The sequence below is a fragment of the Callorhinus ursinus genome, unplaced genomic scaffold, assembly GCF_003265705.2.
Source record: "Callorhinus ursinus isolate GAN/ISIS: 27379988/994484 unplaced genomic scaffold, GSC_fseal_2.0 scaffold8, whole genome shotgun sequence".
Lineage (NCBI taxonomy): Eukaryota > Metazoa > Chordata > Mammalia > Carnivora > Otariidae > Callorhinus > Callorhinus ursinus.
Genome location: NW_027397070.1, coordinates 58,894,146 through 58,920,634, shown reverse-complemented (window position 1 = coordinate 58,920,634; position 26,489 = coordinate 58,894,146). Strand labels below are relative to the sequence as shown.

At 38.7% G+C, this 26,489-nt stretch overlaps 1 protein-coding gene across 9 annotated transcripts in view; it reads left to right on the top strand.

Annotated features, from left to right (window-relative positions):
* The first annotated feature begins 571 nt into the window (after positions 1-571).
* EML5 (EMAP like 5) overlaps positions 572-26,489 on the top strand; it is a 163,405-nt gene continuing 137,487 nt past the window's right edge. For all 9 annotated transcript variants that reach the window (XM_073895710.1, XM_073895709.1, XM_073895708.1 and 6 more), the window contains exon 1: positions 572-1,177. In XM_073895710.1, the coding sequence (XP_073751811.1) occupies positions 981-1,177 (197 nt within the window). In that variant the 5' untranslated portion in view covers positions 572-980. The remainder of the gene's footprint in view (positions 1,178-26,489) is intronic.

Genomic DNA, 26,489 nt, shown 5'->3' with positions numbered 1-26,489 from the left:
TAATTTAAAAAAATAAATTCAGGTACCATAGCTAGCTATTAAGAAATCGGACCTAGCGTGTCATTTTATGATCTACATCCTACTGTCTGCTTTAAGGTCACCTGCACAAAGAAGAAAACCTACACTTAGAAAGTCGGGTTTTCTCCCCACCGTCTGGTATAGTGAGCAGTATGAAGCAGCAAGAAAAACACACAAACGCAGCCCTGGTCGGGCAGGGGCCTTTCCCCAGACAGTGGCGCTTCCCCGTTTCCCAGCAGCAGGAGGCGGGGGATCGCCGAGGGTCCGCCAGGGGTCTGAGGGGCTCAGTGAGGGCTCAGCGCCCGAGAGCGGCAGGCGACGCCCGGCCAGGCCGGGGTAAGGGTGAGGGGTTAGCGGCCTAATCGCTGCCGGCCGGCCGTGGTCGCCCGCAGCTCCAGCCGCCCTCACGGTCCCCCGCTGGTAAGGGCGGGGCGAAACGGGCACGGGCGGCGTCGGCGGCGACGGCGGCTGGGGGCGGGGCCGCGCGAGGCCGCGCCGCCGCTTTTCTCGGCTCGGGGGCGCGCGGCGCGGGCCCGCCGGGCTGAGGGACGAGGTCGCGGCCGGGCGCAAACGCCGCGGGTGACCCGCGCGGGGAGCCGGCTGCGCGGGCGGTGGCTGAAGAGTGGAGGCGGGGGGCGGGACGTCGCTCGGCTCGGCTCACAGCCTGGGCGCTGCGGGCCGCGGAGACGAGCCGAGGCGGGCGCAGGGCGCGCGGCACCCCACTTGACGGCCGGCGGCGCCCGCGGCCCTCAGCATGTTCCGCGAGGCGAGGGTTCTTCTCCCGCCCGTGGGCTGAGGCGGCGGCGGCGGCCAGAAGAAGCGACATGCACCTGCCCGACGCGGCTTAGAGGAAGCGGCAGGCGGGAAGTCCCGGCCGCCAGCGGCAGGGCTTTCTTCGCCGGGCCGCGGCCGCCTGCCGCCGCCGCGGGCCCGAGCCGGAGCGGCGGGGTGGGCGCCCCGACATGGCGGCCCGGAGCGCCCCGAACTGCCACCTGCGGCTCGAGTGGGTGTACGGCTACCGGGGCCACCAGTGCCGCAACAACCTCTACTACACGGCGGCCAAGGAGATCGTGTACTTCGTGGCGGGCGTCGGCGTGGTGTACAGCCCGCGGGAGCACCGGCAGAAGTTCTACCGGGGACACAGCGACGACATCATCAGGTACGGGGGCGGGGGCGGCCGTCAGCCCTGCGAACCGCTCGCGGAGTTGGCACTTGCGCGTCCTTCTGGGTGCCTGCCGTGACCGGCTCCTGCAGGGAGCATCGCTCCAGACAGAAACCCGCCCGTGTCTTGTCCCGGAGCTGGTGACACCCGACAAACGCCTTTCCCCATCTCCGTGTTCTAGAGTCTCTCCCTCGCGTCGGTGCGGTGACACCTGGGCGTTCGGTTTTCTTTCTTTGTGCCCTTCTCCCTCCTCCAAATTTATGAAAACTGCAAAAAAGGGTATTTTGATAAGCAGTTTATTCCTTTAAATCCCGCCAGAGATTTCTTATTAAACGAGTTCTTTAAGAGCCAAGGGGGAAATCCTGTACCTGATGGGAAACTGATAAAAGCACGCAAGCTGTACGCTTAAAACACAGGACCTGGGATGCGCGCCCAGGTGGCATCCTGGAGGGCACTCCCCTCGTGGCCATAATAATGAGTTCAGGTTTCCCTGCCTCCTGTTATCAGCAGATAGAAAAGAAACCCCGGCAGCCTTCAGGTGATTCTTTGGAAATTAAAAATTTGCACACCTAAGGGCACTTTGGTAGGGGTTAATCTGAAGAGGCAGCTGAAAATGATTCCGTTGATTTCCAGTTCTCGTTTTCTCTAAAGTACTCCTAAATAAGTTCAGTTTTGTGCTTTTTACTTAGATCACCTTTTTCCCCATTTTAAGTATTCTTTGGGTGTTATCTTAAAATTGTGAGTGCTTGTTTACATTTTAGTGAGCGGTATATTTGAAATTTAATTTCCGATCAGTGTCTCAGCGGAGCTTTTTTGACAGATAAAGTTAAAAGCTGCAGAAATGATTCTAGGCCATTGATTATGCTTCAAGCACAACATTTTTGTCCTTGACAGGAGGATATATTTAAAAACATTTTGAGAATGTGTTTGTGTGCTGCTTCTGGATTTTTAACAGATTCCACGATTTGATTTGATTGCTCAGTTTTCCTCCTTTATTTATGTTCCACGGGATTTAACTGGGCATTTCCAATCCAATATCTTTGATATCTTGTAGGCAAGATGCTCTGGTACTTACATTGTGTAAATAACAAAGTTGTTCTAGTTTGGGGTGTCTCTGTACAACTGTGGTCTTTAAAAGGGAAAAGGAGACCTAAAGGTAGAGCAAGATGGAGTAAAGATAAGGAGAGCAAAAATTGAAATTATGGAATAGGGAATGAAGTGGTGTTTTTGTTCGTTGGTTGTTATTCACCCCGAGAGTAGAATTTACCCCAGTTCTTTGTCTTTTTCCCCAGTCACTTACAGTTTCTCTCTCCTTTTCCTTAAGTTAGGTCTCCCCACAGGGGAGAGTAGTTTTACTTAGTTGAAGCAGCCTTGACTGAAGCCCTCTCCCAGATACTGTCTGTTGGGTTGAATTCAGTAGGTGGGGTCCGTGTGAAGGATTTTGAAGTCTTCTCACGGTGCACCTCTATTGTTTTTGCTTCTTGGTAGTTGAGAGCAGTGTAGTACTAAGGCTTTCTGAAACTAGATATGACTTATTTGATGGGGTAAATTATGTTTTGTTTATTCTTCCAGCAGCAATTAAAGTTATATGTCACACTGCTTGAATTTTTATAATTGTGTTTTAGTAAGCTGTAAAGAAGGTAATGCTTTTGTCTTTTTTTGATATATAGAGTTGCACAGCCCTTACATATACCTCAAAATGACAAACTACTCTAATTTTTGCCATAATTGGATACATGCTTATGATTTTATGCAAATGATTCATCCTTAATTTATAACAAAAAGGTTTCCCCCAAAATTGCAATGGGGTAGTGAAATCTGAATCATGTAGTGTCTTGAAATTGGTGGCATGTATTGAATACAGTACTGAGATTATAACTTAAAAATCAGTGAAAGAGCTCTGGAAATTTTAATTCAGACAATAATGACACAGATCATTCTTTGTGAAATCAAATTTTCAAACCTTTCAGTTTTTTTCAATGTAGTGTTTGAAATGTAAGTATAGAAACTACTGTAACTTTTCAGTTATGTCACAACAAAAAATGTAATACTCATAAATGTGATACATGCTGGAAAACAATGTTGCTGTAATGTTAGCTTTAGTAATAAAAAGTCAATATTGTTTTTATCATGTTCCATATTTGGTTGAAACTTACGTAGAATTTATTGGTCAAATATGACTTAGTTTGGAGCTAAGATTATTCCAGAATGAGCAGATTGTTGTCCTTAGGTTTTGAAAATGTAGGTGCTATATTGATTGTAAAGCCTGTCATTTGCTTACAGTTCTCCTGTCATCTTACTACATCTCGTATAGCCAATAGTGGTGCCACCTGACTTGCCTTACCTTTTTATCTGTGTTGCTTGTAGTTGTCTTCTTTTTGTCATGTATCTATATATACTTCTTTAGTAATTTATCCTTTAGTTATATTTATTTCAGTACTACAGAATCATGTAGAAATTCATTTCACTATCAGGAATAATACAGGAATCTTAGGGTCAATTTTTTTTTTTTTGCTGTTAAGTGTTTATTACAGGTTTTAAATTATAAAATTGTAAAATTCTAGACTGCTGGTTTTAGCACAAGATGCACATCTATAGCTTGGTCTATATTTTGAAACTTTTCCCAGTTGTCTTACCAAAGGATGCAATAACATCAGGTTTTGGGTTTTGTTTTTTTGTTTTTTTCTTTTTTTTAAAGTAAGCTCCACGCCCAGTACGGAGACCAGCATTGGGCTTGAACTCACAACCCTGAGATCAAGAGTCAGACACTTGACCAACTGAGCCACCCAGGCACCCCTAAAATTCATTTTTCGTTACTTCCCAACACTTTTTTGTCAAGTTCGTTCTTAAAGTGGTGAATATTATTGGCCATTTTCAAATTATTTATCACCAGTGAAGACCACTGATGGACTATAGTTAGCTTGGTGCATTTTGGTACTTGATTCTTGTTTTCTCATGCCAGTGAACCTCCATATTGAACTACCTGTGCCCATTGTTTCTGTATTTTCTAGGTATAGAATTGAAGTGTTTTTTTTGTTTGTTTTTGAGAGAGAGCACTCGCTTGCATGTGTGAGTAGGGGGAGGACAGAGAGAGAGGGACAGGCAGACTCCCTGCTGAACAGGGAACCCGAGGGGGGCTCCATCCCAGGACCCTGAGATCAGGACCTGAGCTGAGATCAAGAGTCAGACATTTATCCTAACCGACTGAGCCACCCAGGCGCCCACCCCCCTTTTTTTCTAAACATAGTGAAAGTATCTCACAAATTAGTGTTGAGCCTAAATTACATAATGCATCTGAGATACTTTGGGGAACATACCGTATTATATGGTTGCAGGTTAGAATGATGATAATTATTCATTCCTTCTGGATGGGACTTTTTTTTTTTTTTTTAAACAAAATGAAAAGTATAGTACCTCTTTTCTTCAATTGTGGTAGGTGGTGTTCTTAAGAAAGAAAACTAATCAACTGACCAGTAAGAACCTGGTGAGTGAGGAGAAGCCTGACCTCATAGCTTTCCCTCCCCAGCGGTGGCCAAGCAGTGGAGTCTGATGGATTCAGTGGGGGGAAAGAAAAGAAAGAAGAAAACAAAAAACTGATCAAGCTTCACTATAATCTAGTAAACGTGGTTTTTAAAAACTCTATTTATGGTATAGGAATTAGCAATTCAAAATGTCTGTTGATTTATGGTAGATTAATATTTTTTTGTGTTTATATGAGTTCAAGGTGCAACTTTTTAACTGGAAAGAAATACTACAAATCTACTTGTCTATGTTTTCAGATATATGGGCAATATTTCCCATACCTGGCTGATCATCAGAATCATTTAAAGTGTTTTTTGCCAATTTTCTAGACTTTTCCTCAGGTGCACTAAGAATCCTCTAGGGTTGGAGTCCAGAAATCTTTTTCTTTTTTTATAAAGTGCCCCAAATGATTCTGTTTGGGAAGCTCACTGCCAGTCTGTATCCCAAAACATGCATGCTTAGAATTCTTAACATAAGCAGTTTGAGAAATGGATATAAACCCTCCCTTGAAACCTAATACCATAATTTTCTTAAGCACTGTGTAGTATCTAGAAGCAGTACTTCCAAAAATATTAGAATATATACAGATTTAGTAAAATGTCCCTATGTTTAAGTTATTAGAATTTGGTGAGCTTAACTTTCAGAAACTATATAATGATTGTATTCTATATTCTTATTCTTATGTGTTTGGTTATCAAAATATTTATTATTTGTTTTACAAATACTGCATAGTTTAAGGGATAAAATTAAAAGATGTTTTCAGGGAAAGGTAGGAATTATCTGGAATAATAGTTCAAGTTGTCATAAATGTAAAATGTCTTTATTAAGGGAAAAGTCAAATTTTTAGATTTGCATTATAATTATTTTATAAGGTCTCATTGAATATGCAGGGAACTAACAAAATATATTTTGGATATAAATGAAGGAAAACGTAGAATAATAAATTCTTAGAACCATTAAGACCTTACTGTTCAAGGCCTTTTCACACCTCAAAGAAATACAGGTTTCCTCACTATCGGAAAGCATGTTCTCATGAAACTTTTTTAAGCCAAAATGGTATAAAGCAAAGAAGCAATTACCATTAATTTATATGGAAAAATGTGCATTCCTAGACCCAAAAAATAACTTCTCTTACCTTTTCTGATACCTTAGGACACATCTTGCTAATGGATGCACAAACTAAATTGAGATGTAAAGCACACATGCTCACAGACACAGTTCAAAGCTATGACGGCTTGATGCTGGGATGCTGAATATAGATCCAAGCAAGGAGTTTTGGCGGGGCCACTCTCCCTGCTTGGGGTATATGCTCTGTAACAGCTTGCAGTAGTAAAACAAACGCTATTTTTGCTTTTCGCCTTTTTTTGTAAAAGCTAAATTCCTTTTCGGATTCCTCTCAGTTAGTGAAAACAGGTTCTAATGTAAGCCTTTTGTGAAGCCGGTGGCGTAACATGAACTTTCAAAAAAACGGGAGATACCTGTATTTATTGAGCATTAACTTTGCATAAGGATCCTGCCTGAAGATATTCTGAGTTTAAAGACACAATCAGTCCAGTAAAGAATTACTTAGGATACTATGTGTACTGGGGATAGCACTGGTATATCTGTAATCTGGTATGTACATGGGGACGTAACAGTTCAAAATGATGTTTCTTAGTGAAGATAATACTTTAACTGTCTTTAAGGAAAACAGGAGGAAATGTCATCAAAAGAAATGAGCAAAAGTATAGCATCCTGGGAAGGTGTAGCATCATATGCAGTGGTCTCATGTTAAGAGAGAATATTTGGAAGAGTTATTTGTATTCACTATCTTCAGTTTTTTTTAAGGATTTATTTATCCATTTTAGAGAGAGAGAGAGACTGAGAGTGGGAGGGATGGAGGGAGAGGGAGAGAGAATCTGAAGCAGTCTCTGCGCTGAGTGCAGAGCTCAATTCAGGGTTCAGTCTCACGTTTCCAAGATCATGACCCAAGCTGAAACCAAGAGTCAGAAGCTCAACTGACTGGGCTACTCAGGTGCCCCTTCAGTTCTTTTTCTCCCATTTAGTCCTTTCTGTTTCTGTCCCTTCAGTCTTTCTGTTTCACCATAGCAGCCCTTGTCAAGGTCACCAATGATCTCCACATTGCCACATCCATTGATCAACTCTCTGTTCTCATCTTTTTTGATTTATCATCATCATTTGCCACAGTTGGTCACTCTCACCTTCTTAAGACACTTTCTTCAGTGGCATTTGGGACACATCTTAGCATGGAAATGTGTATTTCTTATTCTGTCAGCAAATATTTATTGAGTACCTATTATTTACCAGGGGCTATTCTTAGCATTAGAGATACAGCAGTGAACCAAAGAGATGAAATTCTCTACCCTCATGGAGTTTATGTCTACTGGGGGAAGATACAGAATAAACAGGAAATATATTATCTGGTGCATATATATATTTGTAATATATATACACTATACATACTATATACATATACACTATATGTTATATACATGTATATAGTATGTATAGTATATATATTATATGGTGTTTATATATACACACACACACAGTGGACCTTTGAACAATGCAGGGGTTGGGGGCACTGACCCCGCCATGCAGTTGAAAACCTGCATGTAACTTAACTCCCTCAAAAATTACCAATAGCCTACTATTGACCAGAAGCCTTAGTAATACCATAAACAGTTGCTTAATACATATTTTGTATGTCATATGTATTTTATACTATATTCTTAAAGTAAGCTAAGAAAAGGTTTTTAAAAAAATCCTAAGGAAGGGGTGCCTGGATGGCTCAGTGGGTTAAGTGTCTTCCTTTGGCTCAGGTCATGATCTCAGGGTCCTGGGATTGTGCCCCACATCTCTCTCTCTCTCTCTCACTCAGATAAATAAAATCTTTAAAAAATATATTTAAAAATCCTAAGGAAGAGAAAATACAGCCCTGTAGTATATTGATTGAAAAAAAAATCTGCATATAAGTGGATCCTTGTTCAAGGGCCAACTGTGTATATTGTATATGAGGGCTAAAAAAAAAAAAAAAACGGAAAGTGAGGTAGGGACTAGAAACTACTGAGAAGAGTTTAGATAGGGTAGTCAAGAAGGCCTCACTGTAAAGTATAACGCTTGAGTAGAGATTTGGAGATAAAGGAATGTGCTGCTGTGTGGGTATTTTAAAGGAAGGACATTTCAAACAAAGGAACTATCATGTGCAAAAGCCCTGAAGTGGAATGCCTCATGTGTGTGAGGCAAAGTAAGAAAGCTAGTGTGGCTGGAGTGTAGTGAATTTGGGTGATACTAGTAAGAAGTGAGGTCTGCTGAAGTGATGGTGGGGCAAATTGCATAGGACTTCCTGGACTGAGAGGATTTTATTTTAGCCTTCCCATTTGAGACCAGAAGTTATTGGAACACTTTAATCAAGTTAGTGACATATTTGCCTTAATGGTTTAACAAGGTCACTCTGGCTCCAAGGTTCAGAACAGACTGAGGGAGAAGGGCAGGATGGAAGAAGAAAGACCATTTAGGAGACTGTTGCAATAATCTAGTCAAGAGATATGGGTGGCTTGGGCCAGAGTGGTAACAGTGCCAGTAGTGAGAAAGGGTCAGATATATTCGAAGAGAGAGGCAATATGCTTTGCTGATGGACCAGATACAACTTGTGACAGAAAAACAAATGTCAATGATAATCATGTTTTTGGCTGAAACAACTGAAAGAATGAAATTTCTAATTACTGAATGGGGAAAGACTGTGGGAAGGGCAAATTTTGTTTGGGGAGAAAAGAAAGATCATGAGCTCTGTTTTAGAAGTGTTACATATGAGATACTAATAGACAATCAAATGGAGTTGTAAATTAGGCAGTTGAACATATGTGTCTATGTTTCAGGGGAGCAGTCTAGGCTGCTATAAATTTAGTTGTTATTAGTATATAGGTAATGTTTAATAAAGCCATGAACCTGGATGAGATCACTGAGGGATTAAGTATAGATGGAGAAAAGATCTAAAAAAAATGGATTCCTGTGGCACTCCAACATTTAAATGTATAACTTGAAAAAGAACTGATTAAAAAAAAAAAAAAGTGACCAGAGAGGTAGGAAAACCAAAGAGTGTGGGGTCATGGAAGTCAAATGAAAAGAGTATTTCAGGAGACGGAAGTGATCAGCTATATCAAGTAAAGTGAGGAATACTTCACCTTAGTGGAGATGTTAGCTATTTTACAATTATTACATTATAATCACAAGACTTTCCAGGAGACTATGTCCAGGTGATTGCTGGAACAGGGATGAGCAGGAGGTCAAAATGAGTCACTTCTTTATTAGTATACAAAACTGGCCTTCAGGATTTTTCCAGCCACTTTTAGTTTGCGTGATAGATGGCAAATGGCTGTCAGTTCTAGCTCCTTGCTACTCAAAGGTGTGGGCCTCATAGGAGCTTCAGCATTACCTGGGAGCTGATTAGAAATGCAGTTCTCGAGGTGCCTGGGTGGCTCAGTCGGTTAAGCGCCCAACTCTTGATTTCAGCTAAGGTCATGATCTCGGGGTCATGGGATTGAGCCCTGTGTTGGGGTTCTGTGCTCAGTGGGAAGTCTGCTTCTCTCCCTCTGGCCTCCCTCGTGCACACTCTCTCCCTCTCAAGTAGATAAATCTTTTTTTTAAGATTTTATTTATTTATTTGACAGAGATCACAAGTAGGCAGGGAGAGGGAGAAGCAGGCTCTCTGCTGAACATGGAGCTGGATGTGGGGCTCAATCCCAGGACCCTGGGATCATGACCTGAGCCCAGGGCAGATGCTTAACTGACTGAGCCACCCAGGTACCCCTCAAATAAATAAATCTTTAAAAAAAAATGTGTATCTCAAACTCCACCCCAGACCTACTGAATTAGACTGTATTTTAATAGTCTCAGATAATTTGTAAACATTAAAATTTGAAAAACATGCTCTAGATCAGTGGTTTTTCAAAGTGTGGTCCTTGAACCAGCAGCATAGTATCACCTGGAAACCTACTAATTCTTAGGCTTCCCCCCCAGACCTAATCCGGAACTGTAGATATAGGCAAGACCCAGCAATCCATTTTGATCACCTTCAGGTGTTGCTGATGTGTAGCCTAAAGTTTGAAAACCACTGCTCTAGATTCCTGATTCTCAACCCTGGCTATATATTAGAATCACTTGGACAGTTAAAAACAAAACCGCCAACGGCTGAATCTCATTCCTGGAAATTCTGATTTAATTTGTTTAGGGTAGGTCTTGAGTATAGTTTCTTTGTTGGTGTTTGCTTCTGTTTTAAAATTTTAAGCTTACTAGATTGTTCTAATGCAGCCAGGGTTGAGAAACCACTGTTGTAAATATAGTAGTAATCCCTGTTTAGCTGGTGGGCTAGGAAGTCAACCTGAAAAAAATTCAGAGCCTGGTCAAATTTATTCACTTACTTTATGCATTATATAATGATGTGGATAATTTGCTAAGTATTGAAATCCCTTTAAAAACTTCAGACCTCTTGGGGCACCTGAGTGGTTCAGTCGTTAAGCATCTGCCTTCGGCTTAGGTCATGATCCCAGGGTTCTGGGACCGAGCCCCATGTTGGGCTCCCTGCTCAGTGGGAACCTTGCTGCTCTCTCTCCCACTCCCCCTGCTTGTGTTCCCTCTCTCACTGTGTCTCTCTCTGTCAAATAAATAAATAAAATCTTAAAAAAAAAAATTCAGACCTTGCCTAAGGTCCCCCTGTGCTGGATAGCTTAAATCTCCATGTTTGAAGATTTATTACCAAAAAAAAAAAAAAAAAGCAATCCTCAGTATGGTCTTTTGCTGATGGATTTGCTCAGTATCATCAGGGACTTAAAACACTGATAGATATCATGTATCATCAATCCATAAAAATGCTCACTCACTGGGGACCTGGAAAGTTCACTTAATGTGCAAAATTATGTGCATCCTGGATGGTATCAAGTGAGTTGTAACTCAGTGCCCCAGGTGATGATTTCAACAGACTCAAACAGTTGCAGTGGGTTTGCCTGAGTAATTTGGACCACGGAAAGCTCAGGATTGTCCATTAATAAATTCCATTTTGGAGCCAGAGTCTGCACTCAGAGATAGACCAAATATGTTAATATTTGAGAAGGAACATGAATACATCAAAAGGACAGATCATCTCAACTCTATGAAATTCTAAAGTGGATGTACTTGCATAGACAGTTCAAATAACACACTACGTTCATGTCCAATCAGAGAAGGTAGCTGGGATGATGTGTTTTGTATGGCTTGAGACTACGTGTTGCCACTACCCAAGCATAAAGCAGCCACTAACAGCAGGCCGACTCGCTTCAGTCCTAAAGACCAGCAAGTTCTTCTTGCTGGAGAACTTGTGTTTCAACATGGATCAGTATTCTGAGACAGCATAGCACTGGCAAGGGGTTACACCTAACCAGCATAAACAAGTTGTTTAGGCTACAGTGGTATCTATTCTAATTATAAGTGGCACATGACATCACCATATTGGCCAAAGACACCAAGAACTGGTACAAAGACCTTAATAGTGTCTGGATTTCCTATCTAAAGTATTACCTTCTGTTGGCCAATGTTATTAAAAGGTGGATTCAGTTGTTAGATGGACATGTGAATATAGTGCCCATCTTATGACCCTGGCATGTATATCTATCTGAAGTAGTAAGCATAGGGAAAAACACTAACTCCTTGGTGTTGGTTGATTGCTAGAATGAGGAGATAGGCATGGGACCAAAGATGGACATTGCATGCCGGATCTAGCTTTTTTGGAGTCTATAGTCAGGCTCAATTCATAATACCACAAAATTCTTAATTTTTTTTCTTCTGGGACGGGCAGCTTATAATGCTGGATTGGCAAACAAGAGGTTGTGATTGTAGGAGTTGTTAACTCAGCTTTCACCGTAAAAATTACTTTGTTCTTCACAATTGGGGGGAGAATACCTGATTTTACTTTAATTCAGAAGCTAGGGAATATAGGGATAAGGCAGAGAGACAGGTTGGATGTGAAGTGAGAATTCTGGATTGTATTATTGCCGTGGTATGGATGGTGTCAGCCTTTTGATGGAACCCAAGAAAGTGGTCATTGTCATGGATGCTAGAAGCATGGGATGTGGCATAACAGGGAGCACCTAACTGAAATTAAAGACCCAAAATAAATTGATGGCAAGAAGAGTACATAGCTCATTCCCCAGATCGCTTAGACGAACTGAGATGCAGTCACCTTGTCAAGGAAATCCTGCTCTTTCTGTGAATCATGTACCTACTTCACCTCCCAATGTAGAGGACATCCATTCTCTGCCCCCAGTCCATTGGAATCCCTTTTCTTCACTGTGGGTAGGACTGACTTTCTTGGTCAGGAGATACAGTACTGGACAGTACTGCCTCTGGTGTGGAAGCTCTCATTATGTATTCATTTCAGTCTGTGGAGCGTAATGACAGTTGCCACAAGCAGTTACTCTAAAGAATTTGCAGTTTTTACTTGGTATGATGTTGCTCATGGTATTATTTAAATTAGCCACAAGGTGATAATGTAACCAAGTCTAACCACCTCAGAGTCCATATCTTTATAGATGGTTGATCAGGGAGCAGGGCATAATTCCCAACCAGGAATGGAAAGTGAAAGGCCATTCTAAGTCTTACAACCTAGGTGATAACTAACTACAGAGTCTACAGACAGTCATCATTACTTGGTTGCAGTGTGACTTTTCTAATTATTAGGTAATCTGTGGGCAATGTATTTAACATGTAAAACACTACAGAAGCTGGCTCTACCAGAATGGTAAGGAATGTTACCTGTAACCTGGATGTTAGATTCGGATGACATGCACTTGCAAAGGGCAATTTTTGCAACCATAAGGAGACTGCGTAGGAGTGTGAGGTTGACATAATGAGTATGAGGCTTCATAGGCCTCCCCCTCAAAGGGTAGTTATTACGTTTTTTAAATTAGTGATATATATTATAGAATACAATTATAGAAAATTGAAAGCTGTAGAAAAATATTTACCCATGATCTTGCAATCTGGAGATACTACTATTGTGTTTTAGAGATTTCCTTTTAAGTCTTTTTTTTTTTTTTTTTTTGAGTAAGCTCTGTGCTCAATGTGGGGCTTAAACTCACGACCCTGAGATCAAAAGTCACATGCTCTACTGACTGACCCAGCCGGAGGCCCCTCCCTTTAAGCCTTTCTTTTTTTTTTTTTTTTTAGAGCAGTTTTAGGTTTACACCAAAATTGAGAGGAAGGTACAGATTTCGCATATACCTCCCTACCCCACACATGTATAGCCCATTATCAGTATCACTCACCAGAATGGTACACTTTTTACCAAGGATGAACCTATGTTAACATCATAATCACTCAAAATCTATGGTTTACCTTAGGATTCACTCTTGGTGTTATACATTCTTTGGGTTTGGACAAATGGGCAGTGACATATGTCCATCATTATACAGAGTATTTTTGCTGACCTAAAAATCCTCTGTGCTCTGCCTGTATACTCCCTAACTACCCCCACAACCAGTTGTTGTTCCTACTGTCTCTATAGTTTTGCCTTTTCCAGAATGTCATACAGTTGGAATCATACATTATGTAACCTTTTCAAATGGACTTCTTTCACTTAGTAATATGCATTTAAGTTTCCACCATGTGTTTTCTTGGCTTGATAGCTCATTTCCTTTTAGTGCTAAATAATATTCCCTTGTCTGGATGTACTAAGTTTATTTATCCATTCACCTACTGAAGGACATCTTGGTTGCTTCCAAGTTTTGGCAATAATGAATAAGGCTCCTGTAAACATCTATGTGCAGGTTTTTGGGTAGACAGAAGTTTTTAACTCCTTTGGGTAAATATTAAGGAACACAATTGCTGGATTATATGGTAACAATATATTTAGTTTTGTAAGAAACCACCAAACTGTCTTCCAAAGTGGCTGTACCATTTTGCATTCCCACCAGCAATGTATGAAAGTCTCTTTTGCTCATCCTCATTGTCAGTGTTCTGTCAGTGTTCTGAATTTTGGCCATTCTAATAGGCATGTAGTAGTATCTTGTGATTTGCATTTCCCTGATGTCATATGATGTGAAGCATCTTTTCATATGCTTATTTGCCATCTGTATACCTTCTTTGATGAGGGGGTCTGTTAGGGTCTTTGGCCTAAATTGTAATTGGGTTGTTTTCTTATTGTTGAGTTTTAAGAGGTCTTTGTATGTTTTGGATAACAGTTCTTTATCAGATGTGTCTTTTGCAAATGTTTTCTCCCAGGTTTTGACTTGTCTTCAAATGTTCTTGATGTTGTCTTTCACAGAGTAGAAGTTTTTTTATTTTAATGCAGTCCAGTTTATTAGTTACTTCTTTCATGTATCATGTATTTGGTGTTGTATCTAAAAAGGCACCACCATACTTGGTATTTTCCTGTGTTGGTCTTTTAGGAGTTTTATAGTTGTATATTTTATCTTTAGGTCTATTATCCATTTTGAGTTAATTTTTGTGAAGGGTGCTAAGATCTGTGTTTAGATTCACTTTTTTGCATGTAGTTATCTGGTTCTAGCACTATTTGCTGAAGAGGAGACTATCTTTGTATTGCTTTTGCTCCTTCGTCAAATATCAGTTGATTATATTTATGGGGGTCTATTTCTGAGCCTTCTCATCTGTTAAGTGTTGAGTTCCACTCTATGTTCAGCAATATACTAGGCAATATGTGGAATACAGCTTAATTGTAATATTGATTCCAAGAATAACTAGAAACACACTCATGCTTTCTTTTTTTTTTCTTTTTTCTTTTTTAAGATTTTATTTATTTTTTGACAGAGAGACAGCAAGAGAGGGAACACAAGCAGGGGGAGTGGGAGGAAAAGCAGGCTTCCCACCGAGCAGGGAGCCCAATGTGGGGCTTGATCCCAGGGTCCCGGGATCATGACCTGAGCCAAAGGCAGACATTAACAACTGAGCCACCCAGGTGCCCCACTACTCATGCTTTCTTTCTTTTTAAGAAAATTGGAACCATCCTGGACTCAGAATCCAGATGCCCAGGGTGTAATGTAGGAGCAAAATAAGTTACAGGGCCTACTACAGCTCTTGCATTCAGACGTTTCCACCAATGCAACTATATATTTCCAACATCCCTTTTCAGATCCATGAAAAGGATATCCTAGCAGAGAAAGAACACCGAATTGGGAGTTGGACAGCCTGGGTTCCAGTCCTGACTGTGATTAACTAGAGGGGAAACATTAACCAGAAGATATTGCAGTTGGCGAACTTGCTATGAGTTCACACTATTTGTTGGCAGTTGTGCAGCCTGGGTCAGAGAACATTAGCACAGTGGAGTCATGTGTTTTCATCTGCTTACCCTGTATGCCCAGCTCAACTCCAAGTCCAGCCAGCCCTGGCAAACAGACTCGCTCATTGGAGTGGCTTTATCTCAATATAGGCTTCTAGTAACAAAGAAGGTAGTTCAAACTTCTATCAGTTCCTATATTGGTCTGAGATGAAAGTGCCTACAGTCATGAGTAGAAATACATTTTGAGTATTTTGTCATTTACAGAGTCTATTCCTTAATGCTACAGTCAAGGCAATAAGTCTTTGTGAGGAAGGGAGATTTTAGTTAGTTGCTTAATAATGCTGATGAATTTGATTACTTGGAAGTCAATATATAAAGAGTGAATTAAGGATGCACCATTTTTAATTTTAGTCCAAGGTTTAACTACTTATGGAAGTGTTAGCTGGTAGAAATGGGAGTTGTGAGTATGGTAGATAGTCCAGAATGAATCTACATTGTCACTTAAAAAAAAAAAGAATATTGGAGCCATCAGAACTTTCAGATTTCAGTAGTATATCCAGCTCCTGTCTCATATTAATCCCTCCACCTGTGCAAGAGATCCTGCCCTTTTTTGCCTGCTCCAGAGATTCTCCTAATTCACCTATATTAGTATTTTGATGAAACTTCTAGATGGTTCCTGTTAACAAAATATGCTTAAAAGACAGCCTTTTCAAGAAATGATGTTAAAAATAACCAAATATCTAAGGGGACAAAAATGAACCTCAACTATATCTCACCATATACAAAATTTAACTCAAATTGGGTCATATGTCTTAAACATCAAAGATAACACATAAAATTTTTACAAGAAAAGTATAGGAAATAGGGCATAAAATGGATGACTTAAAAAGAAAATTATAAATTGAACTGCAATAAAATTAAAACTTTTCAAACTTCCAGGTAACTGAAGACAGTGGTGAATGTGTAGTAAGTAGCCTTCCAAAATCTCTTCCCCAAACAATGCATAATGACTTCACAAGTATGAAATTTCTATGCAAAGCCCCAGCCTTACCATTACTTAAACAGAGAATACCAAGACTAAAATAAAATAACTGTAAGTAAAAAGAGAAAAAAATTCTACCTACGGTTTTACAAGCTCTTTCCTTTCTATGACTGAGCTTTGAAGGGAGCAACTTAACCTAAAAGAACGATGAAAACAGTATCTTGACTGAATACTGTAAGGATAAAGACAGAAAAGAACTATAGATAATGGTATAATCTAGTTAGTCAAATTGTTTCTCATAGGGCTAGCAATTCTGAAACAACTTTGGATATATTACACTTAAATGGACTTTAGATTATGAAAGGTTAATTTCTCTTGGAGGAAGAAGTTATACATAAAGGGAGAAGTTCTCAATGAAGCTTGTGGTTTTGGGTTAGCATCAGAGGTATCAATATGAATTTATGGTTTTTAGATATATACACACATAAATACAGAATATAGATATATGTATATACATGGGTTAGTATACATACATATATTTCCTAGTTCTGTCTACAGCCTAGAAGGAATAACACTCCATAACAGTGACCACATTGACTGCCTGGATCTTGTTCTCTAAATACCATTCTCCAATAAATGGAACTAGGGCTTCCTAGAGAAGTAGTTAATTATAGGATGGAGCAGGAAAAATACTGGATGAGCCTTGAATATGTTGTGGTGCCTCAAAGTAGGTAAATGCAAAAGAGATAGTGGCTTGTTGAAAAAATAAGGGAGCCAATTTGAGCTATAAGATAAATAATGATAGTATTGAATTTTAACCCATAGAATAAAACAGGAATTGTCAAAAAAACAGACTGTGGGCCAAATATGGCCTGCCACCTATTTTTGTAAAAATTTTATTGGAAAACAAACACGACTATTTGTTTCATCAACTTTTTTTTTTTTTTAAAGATTGATTTATTTGAGAGAGAGAGAGTGTGTGCAGGGAGGGGTAGCAGGAGAGGGAGAGAGAATCTCAAGCAAACTCCCCGCTGAGCGTGGAGCCTGACTCAGGGCTTGATCCCACAACCCTAAGATCACAACCTGAGCTGAAATCAGGAGTCGGACACCTAACCATCTGAGCCACCTAGGCGCAACTGTTTTTGCAATCTTTTTTTTAATAGTTCCTCTAAGAAGCCCTTTTAGGTGTTTTTTTTTTCTTAATTGCCCAACCCACCACAAAATTCTATTACCACAGATATACTGTATATCAATTTATGTACCTTATATGTATCTATGCTTTATTCATAAAAATAGTAAGACCTTCACACAAGGACCAATTTTTACAAAACCTCATGGAAGTGATATTGCTCCCAGTGAGATTGCATGGCTTACATACTGTTTGACATTGTAACAGCAGAGTTGAGTAGGTGTAATAGAGGTTGTATGGCATGCAAAGCCCAAAATATTTACTGTCACTTTACAGAAAAAGTTTGTTATTGACCCTTGAATTAAAATATCCATGAATTCAACTGATATAAACAATGGATTAACTAAATAAGAGAGAATAGTTCTTCCTATGGCTAAAATAAAAAAGATAAGAAATAACAAGCATTGGTGAGGATGTGGAGAAAAAGGAACCCTTGTGCACTGTTGGTGGGAATATAAATTAGTACAGCCACTGTGCAAACAGTATAGAAGTTCCTCAAAAAATTAAAAATAGAAGTACCATATGATCCAAGAACTCCTAGTAGGTATTTACCCAAAGAAAACAAAAACACTAATTCTAAAGGATATATGAAACCCTATGTTTGTTGCAGCATTATTTACAATAGCCAGTATAGAAGCAACCTAAGTGTCCATTGATAGATGAATAAATAGGGAAGATGCGGTATATTTACACACACACACACACACACACACACACAGGAATATTACACATCCATAAAAAAGGATGAGATCTTGCCATTTGCAACAACATGGATGGATCTAGAGGGTGAAATAAAACAAATACCATATGACTTCACTCATATGGAATCTAAAAAACAAATGAACAAATAGCAGAACCAAACCTAAAAATAAAAGAACAAACTGATATTTGCCAGAGGGAAAAGAGGTAGATGGATGGACAAAATAGGTGAGGGGGAATGAGGGATACAAGTTTCCAGTTATGGACTGAATAAGTCATGGGAATAAAAGAGAATAGGGAATATAGTCAATAATATCGTAATAGTGTTGTATGGTGACAGATGGTAGCTACACTTACTGTGAGCATACCATAACATATAGAGAAGTTGAAAAACTATGTTGTACACTTGAAACTAATGTAACATTGTGTGTTAAGTACACTCAAAATTTTTTAAAAAAAATTAGAAAGATGGGGCACCTGGGTGGCTCAGTTGGTTAGGCATCTGCCTTTGGCTCAGGTCATGATCTTGGGGTCCTGGGATCGAGCCCCTTGTTGGGCTGTGTGCTCAGCGGTGAATCTGTTTCTCTATTTCTCCCTCTGTCCCTCCCTTGCTCGTTCTCTCTCTCTCTCTCTCAGATAAATAAAATCTTTAAAAAATTTTTTAAAAGATATTTCTTCCTTATGGTAGAATTCCAATTAGTAAATGTAGGAGAAAAGAGGGAAATAAGAGAATCACATAAGTTGAATAGTATGGTAGTAACGATTTCAGGCAAAGTCTAGTAATAGATGCTAAAACTAATGAAAGTTTGGGACACCTGGTTGGCTTAGTTGGTTGAGTGGCTGCCTTTGGCTCAGGTCATGATCCCAGGGTCCTGTAATCGAGTCCCGCACCGGTCTCCCTGCTCAGCGGAGAGCCTGCTTCTCCCTCTCCCTCTGCTGCTGTCCTCTGCTCATGCTCTCACTTGCTAGCTCTCTGTCTCAGATGAAAAAATTTAAAAAATCTTTAAAAAAATTAAATTAATGAAAGTTTGAGGAGAAACAGGATTTGCATAACCTCAAAGCATCTCTCCTAAAATATATATTTTTTAAAGGATTTTTATTTATTTGAGAGAGAGAGAGAATGAGAGAAAGAGAGAGAGCACATGGGGGGGGGGGAAGGTCAGAGGGAGAAGCAGACTCCCTGCCGAGCAGGGAGCCCAATATGGGACTTAATCCAGGGACTCCAGGATCATGACCTGAGCCGAAGGCAGTCGCTTAACCAACTGAGCCACCCAGGCGCCCTCTCCTAAAATATATTTCGATTACAAGAAACTTTGTAGTAACTTTACGGTGAAGAAACCCTACAAGCACCAACTTATCTAAGGAATTGAGGTAAACATCATCAGTAATAATACATATTGACATCTTAATTGATGAACTCCTTGATGTGACGCACTAAGAACAACAAATAAAAATTTGGTGGTATACTTGCCAGAAATGCATAATCTTACTCCACTCATGGGAAAACATGTTACAAGTTCAAATCGAGGGACAGTTTACAAAATAATTGATTAGTATTCTTCAAAAGTGACCATCAGGAAAGACAAGGAAAGTCAAAGGAACTGTTAACAGAGACTGAAGTTGCTAATGAGAAGTAACAACTAAATGCAGCCTGGGATCCTGGATAGGATCTTGAAACAGGAAAAAACCTTAGTGAGAAAACTGGTGAATTTTGAATAAGTAGTTTAGAGGGTGGTATAGTACTAATGTTAATTTCCTCTTTCTGGTCGTCATAGCAGGGTTATGTAAGATGTTTATATTAGGACAGTGGGGTGAGGGATATAAGAGAACTGTTTGTAATATTTTTGCAACTTTTTTATGAATCTAAAGTCCAAAATAAAGTTTTTTAAAAAAATTAAAATCCTTTTTTCTTTAAAAGTTACCACTAAGAAAATGAAAAGACAATCCGCAAACTGGGAAACACATTTACAAAACATATATCTGAGAGAATAATTGTATCCAGAATATATCAAGAACTCTTACAATGCAGCAATATGATAATAAACCAATTAAAACATAAGCCAAGTGCTTTTTGCCCAGAGTCAGACCCAGTTGTAGGAAGTGCATGACAATATACAGAGGCTCATACTGTGGACTTCTAGTCATAGTAAGATGAAGAAGAGCCCCTGGGAGATGGAGAGACAGGAAGTTTATGGAAAGCAGGGAGTTCAAGAAGGGATCTTAAAGAGTTACAGTTGATGTCCCAGACTCACTCTTACACTGCATGTGGTTGAAACTAATTTGAAACAGCATACCAAAGGCTTTGAGAACTAAATTACAATCATCCAGGTTTCAGATTGGCCCCTGTGGTGCGTACATCTGGTACTACTACAAAGGCTTTAAAAATTCTAACATTGGAATCACGGAGAATTGGGACATGTACCCTGAACCTAACTGGATTGCTTGCTGGATGAAACACAAAAAAAAAAAATCATCCTTCTCCAGAGGATTTTAACAGGGCTTAGCGTTTATAACACAATATTCAAAATGTCCAGGACATAATCCAAAATTATCACATAATAAATTAGGAAATTCTCTTAACTTAAAAAGACAACAATTGTCAGCCCCAAGATGATGTAAATGTTGGAATTATCAAAGAATTTAGAGCAGTTGTTACAACTATATGCGGTGAAGTAAAGGAATGCTCATGAAACAAATGTTACAAGTTCTCAGTAAAGAAGTAGAAGCTCTAGAAAAATGGAATATTTAGAACTGAAAAATATTAAAATGGAAGTAAAGAATTCCCTAGTGAACTCAGTATCTTGAGTGTGTGGTAGCCAGATTGTGCCCATCCCCCCCCCCAGTCCCCCCCCCCTGCAAAGATATCCATTCCCTAATCCCTGGAATTTTCGAATATGTTGTTAAATGCCAAACATGACTTTGAAGATATAATTAAGGTATGGACCTTAAGAGAGTGTCCTGAATTACCCAGATAGGCCTAATTTAATCATGTGAACCCTAAAAAATAGATAGCTTTCTCCAGCTGGAATCGGAAGAGATATAGCAGAAGTCAGAAAGATTCCAAACTTGAGAAGAGGGACTCATTGTGCCATTGCTGCTTTGAAGATGCAGGTGGCAATATAATGAAAAAATGCAGGCACCGTAGAGAGGTTGAAGTTCTCAGCTGACAGCCAGCAGGAAAACAAAGGCTTCAGTCCTTTTACCACAGGGAATTGAATTCAGCCAACACTCTGAACTTGGAAGCTGATTCATCCTGAGAGACTCCAGAAAGTAATGAAGCTGTGTTGATACCTTGGTTTTGGCCTGGTGAGACTCTTCTTTTTTTAAGATTTTATTTATTTATTTGACAGAGGGAGATACAGCAAGAGAGGGAACACAAGCAGGGGGAGTGGGAGAGGGAGAAGCAGGCTTCCTGCTGAGCATGGAGCCCAGTGCAGGGCTCAATCCCAGGACCCTGGGATCATGACCTGAGCCGAAGGCAGACGCTCAAGGACTGAGCCACGCAGGCACCCCAGCCTGGTGAGACTCTTAAGCAGAGAACCCAGCTATAACTGGATTTCTGCCCTTCAGAACTTTAGATAATTTGTGTTATGTCAAGATGCTCAACTTGTGGTAATATGTCATAACAGCATAGGAAACAGTATGGAATATATTTTCACCCTTTTTACAAACTAATAAGTTAGACTTTTATTATTTCTTGGGTGTCAGCACAGTCATGAAATTCCTGGGTCAGAGATAAAGAACTTTATTACCCATGGCGTAGCAAATAGCATGAGTCAGTAATAACAGAATATACATTCTTTTCACATGCCATTGGAAGTTTTACCAACAGTATCGGTCATATCCTATAAAACAAACCTCAACAAACTTAAAAGAATTGAAATCATACAAAATGTGTTCTTTAAACATAATGAAATAAAAATCAGTAACTCAGAGAAAACAGGAAAATCAAAATATTTTAAAGTGAATGAAAATGAAAACATTAAAATGTGTGAAAATCAGCTACAGCATTGTTTCAAGGGGGAATTTATAGTGTTAAATGCATATATTTGAAAAGGAAAAAGGTTGAAGATCAGTAATCTAAGATTTCACCTTTAGAACTAGAAAAAGAAGAGCAAACTAAACTCAAAAGCAAACAGAAGGAAATAATAAAGAGCAGAAATCAATGAAAACAGCAAAACAGTAGGGAAAAATCAAACCAAAAGCTAGTTTTGTTTTTTGTTTTTGTTTTTTCAGTGCAGGGCTAACACTCCCGACCCTGAGATCAAGACCTGAGGTGAGATCAAGAATCAGCTGCTTAACCAACTGAACCACCCAAGAGCCCCAAAAAGCTAGTTTTTTTAAAAGACTGATTAAATTGATAAATTTCCAGCTAGACTACCAAGAACAAAAAGGAGATGGAAATTACCAGTATTCATCAGGCTATCACTGCAGACCTAAAGACATTAAAAGGATAATAAAGGAATACTATGAACAACTATACATAGAGATATTTGACAACTTAGATGAAATGGACTATTCCTTTGAAAGATTCAAGCTATCATAACTTAGCAAGCAGAATAGATAACATGAATAACCCTTTATCTATTAAAGTAATTGGATTTGTAGTTGGAAACATTTCAAAAAAGAAAGCCCCAGGTATAAATGATTTCACTGGTAATTCTGCCAAACATTTAAAGAGGGAATAATACCAATTCCACACAGCTCTTACTGACAATAGATGAGGAGAGAATATTTCCAACTCATTTTATGAGACTGGCATTACTTTAATATGAAGTCCAGACAAAGACATTAGAAGAAAAGGAAATTACCACTATTCCTCATTAACATAGATGTAAAAATTCTCAGTAAACTAATCAAATAAAATCCATCAATAGAATAATAAATTATGATCAAGGGGTTCATTTCAGGAATACAGGGTGAGTTCAATATTTGAAAACTAATCAAGGTAATTCACTATATTATGAGACTAAAGAAGGAAAATCATGATCATCTCAATAAATGTAGGAAAAGAATTTGAGAAAACTCAACATCTGTTCATGTATTTTAAAATGAGTAGCCATCAAAAACTAATGATGTAATGTATGGTGATTAACATAACAATAAAAATTAAAATCATTAAAATGAGTAGCAAACTAAGAATAGAAGGCTACTTCCTTAACTGTACAAACATCTATAAAAAACTTACAGCTAATGTTATGCTTAATAGTGAGAGACTGAATGTTTTCCTTATAAGACCAGGAAAAAGATAATTCTTTTCTTTCCCCTCCTAATTCAACATCATACGAGAAGATCTAGCCAGTGCAATAAGGCAAGAAATAGAAATAAAAGACTTGGAGGAAGGGAAGAAAAATAAATATTCTCTATTCCTAGATAATTTGATTGCCTACATAGAAATTTCCAAATTCCAAGTAGTGTGTGTACAGCATACACACACTACTCCTAAAACTAGTAAGTGAATTTACCAAGGTCATAAGGTACAAGGTCAATGTGCATAAATCAATCACATTTCTACATACTAGCAATTAACAAATGGAAACTGAAATTTTAAAACAATACCATTTATAAGAACTCAAAAACAATCTTGCCTAAATTTAACAAAATCTATGCAGTCTTTGTATGCTAAAAACTATAAAATGAAGCTGGAAAAACAAAGCAAAGAACTTAAAAATGGAGTATATATAATGTTCATGGATTGGCAGACTTAATGTAAAGATGCCTGTTCTTCTCAGATTGATCTATAGAGTTTATTTAATCCCAGTCCCAACAGGGTATTTAGGATATACAAACTGATTCTAAACCTATAGGGAAGATAAAGCAATTAGAATATCTAGAACAATTTTGAAAAGGCAGGAAGGTGGAGGACTCAGTACTCAATTTTAAGGATTATTATAAAGCAACAGTAATTTGACTGGTGTTAGTGAAATGATAGATACATTGATTAGTAGAACAAAATTGTACATTTTGTGACAAATTAACATAGTCAATTGATTTTTTGATAAAATGGACAATTCAATGGAGAAAAGATGGTATTTTCAATAAATGGTGCTGGAACAAATTGGACATCCGTATGAAAAAATAAGCAAAATCCAATCTACATTACATCTTATACAAAATTGACTCAAAATGGATGATAGATTTATTTTTTTAAAAGATTTTTTACTTATTTATTTGACAGAGACACAGCGAGAGAGGGAACACAAGCGGGGGGTGGGAGGGGAGAGGGGGAAGCAGGCTTTCCGCTAAGCAGGGAGCCCGATGCGGGGCTTGATCCCAGGACCCTGGGATCATGACCTGAGCTGAAGGCAGACACTTAACAACTGAGCCACCCAGGCACCCCTGGATGATAGACTGAAATGTAAAACATAAAACTACAAAGATTTTAGGAGGAAACTTAAGAGCAAATCTTTGTTACCTTTGGTTGTGCAAAAGTCTATAAAACAAAAAAAATTGATGAAATGGACTTCATAAAAATAAAAAAAATAGTTTGCTCTGTGAAAGAAACTGTTATGAGAATGAAAAGAAAAGCTGCAGCCTAAGAGAAAATATTTGCAAATCACGTTGCACAAAGGGACTTGTATTGAGAATACATAAAATAGTTTCAAAACTCAAAACTGTGAAGACAACCCAATTAAGATGGCTAAGACTTGAGCAGATTATAAGAAACATTAGTCAATATTATTCATCAGGAAAATTCAAATAAGAAAGATTGATGACCCCAAGTATTAATGAGAATGTGGTGCAACTGGAAATTGCATACCTGGGGCGCCTGGGTGGCTTAGTCCTTAAGCAGTCTGCCAGCTCAAGTCATGATCCCAAGGTCCTGGGATCGAGTTCTGCATCGGGCTCCCTACTCCACAGGAAGCCTGCTTCTCCCTCCCCCTGCCTATATGTCCTCTCTCGCTATCTTTCTCTCTGTCAAATAAATAAATCTTAAAAAAAAAAAAAAAAAGAAATTGCATACCTTTTGGGAGTATAACATGGCACAAGCGCTTTGGGAAATTGGTGGTTTCTTATAAATCTAAACACGCACCTACCCTATCCTCATTTCTGTCTTTATGGATTTGCTTATTCTGTACATTTCATCAAAATGGATTCATATAATATGTGGCCCTTATATATCTAAATTAATGTAAATGCTTTCAGGGTATGTTCATGTTGTAACGTATATCAGGACTTTATTCCTTTTTATTGCCAAATATTTCATTGCATGGACATATGCCACATTTTATCCATTCTTCAGTTGAGGAACTTTTTGGTTGTTTGCACTTTTTGGCTATTATGAGTAATGCTGCTGTGAACGTTGTGTATAAGTTTTTTGTAGACATATGTTTCCATTTCTTGGGAATTTAGGAGTAGAATTTACAGTCCCACAGCAATATTTGAAAGTTACGTTTTCTCCACATCCTTGCTAGTACTTCATATAATATAAATTACATATATTTTACATTTACATATATATGTATATATACATCCATACTGTCTTTTTTTTTATCATGGAAGTGGTATATCATTGAGATTTAGATTTGCATTTTCCTACTGGCTAATGATGTTGAGCATCTTTTCATGTGCTTGTTGTCTATCTTCCTTGGGAAGATGTTTATTCAAATCCTTTGTCCATTTAAAAAATGGGGTTATTTGTGGTTTTATTGTTGAGTTCTTTATATATTATAGATATAAGTCCCTTATCAAATCTTTGTAGTTATGTTCTCCCATTTTGTGTGTTTTGTTTTATTTTTGATAGTTGTCCTTTGAAACATAAAAGTTTTTAATTTTGGAGGCATCTGGGTGGCTCAGTCAGTTAAGTGTTTGCCTTCTCTTTGGGTCATGGTCCCAGGGTCCTGGGATCAAGCCCTGCATCACCCCCTGCTCAGCAGGGCTTCTCCCTGTCCCTCTGCTGCTCCCCCTGCTTGTGCTCTCTTGGTCGTTCTCTCTCTCTCTCTCAAATAAATAAATAAATATCTTCTTAAAAAAAGTTTTTAATTTTAATGAAGCCCATTTTATTTTTTCTTTTGTCACTTCTATCTAAGAAACCCTTATTTTATCTGAGGTCAGTAAGATTTATGCCTGTGTTTTCTTCTAAGAATTCTATTATTTTAGCTCTCACATTTTGAATTGATTTTTGTATATGGTTTAAGGTATGGGTCCAGATTCTTTGCTTTGCATTGTGAATATTCAGGTGTCCTAGCACCATCTTCTTCCTTTGAATTATCTTGGCACCACCCTTCATGGAAGTCAATTGACCATGAATGTACTGATTTATATTTGGACTCTTCAGTTTTGTTTCACAATCTGCACCTCTGTTATGCCAGTACCATGCTGTGTTGATTACTCTAGTTTTATAGTAAGTTAGTAAGTTTTGAAATTGGAAGTCTGAATCTTCCAATTTTGTTCTTTTTCAAGATTGTTTTAGCTATTCTCAGTTTTTGAATCAGCTTGTGAATGTCTTCAAGACAAGCAACTGGTATTTTGGCATGGATTGGTTTTAACTCTAGATCAGTTTAGGAAGTATTGCCATTTTAACTATATCACAGGCTTGGAATATGATATATCTTTCCATTTATTTAGATCTTTTAAATTTTGTTTAATGGTGTTTTGTACTTTTCTGTGTACAAGTCCTGTACTTTTTTGTTAAGTTTATTCCTAAGTG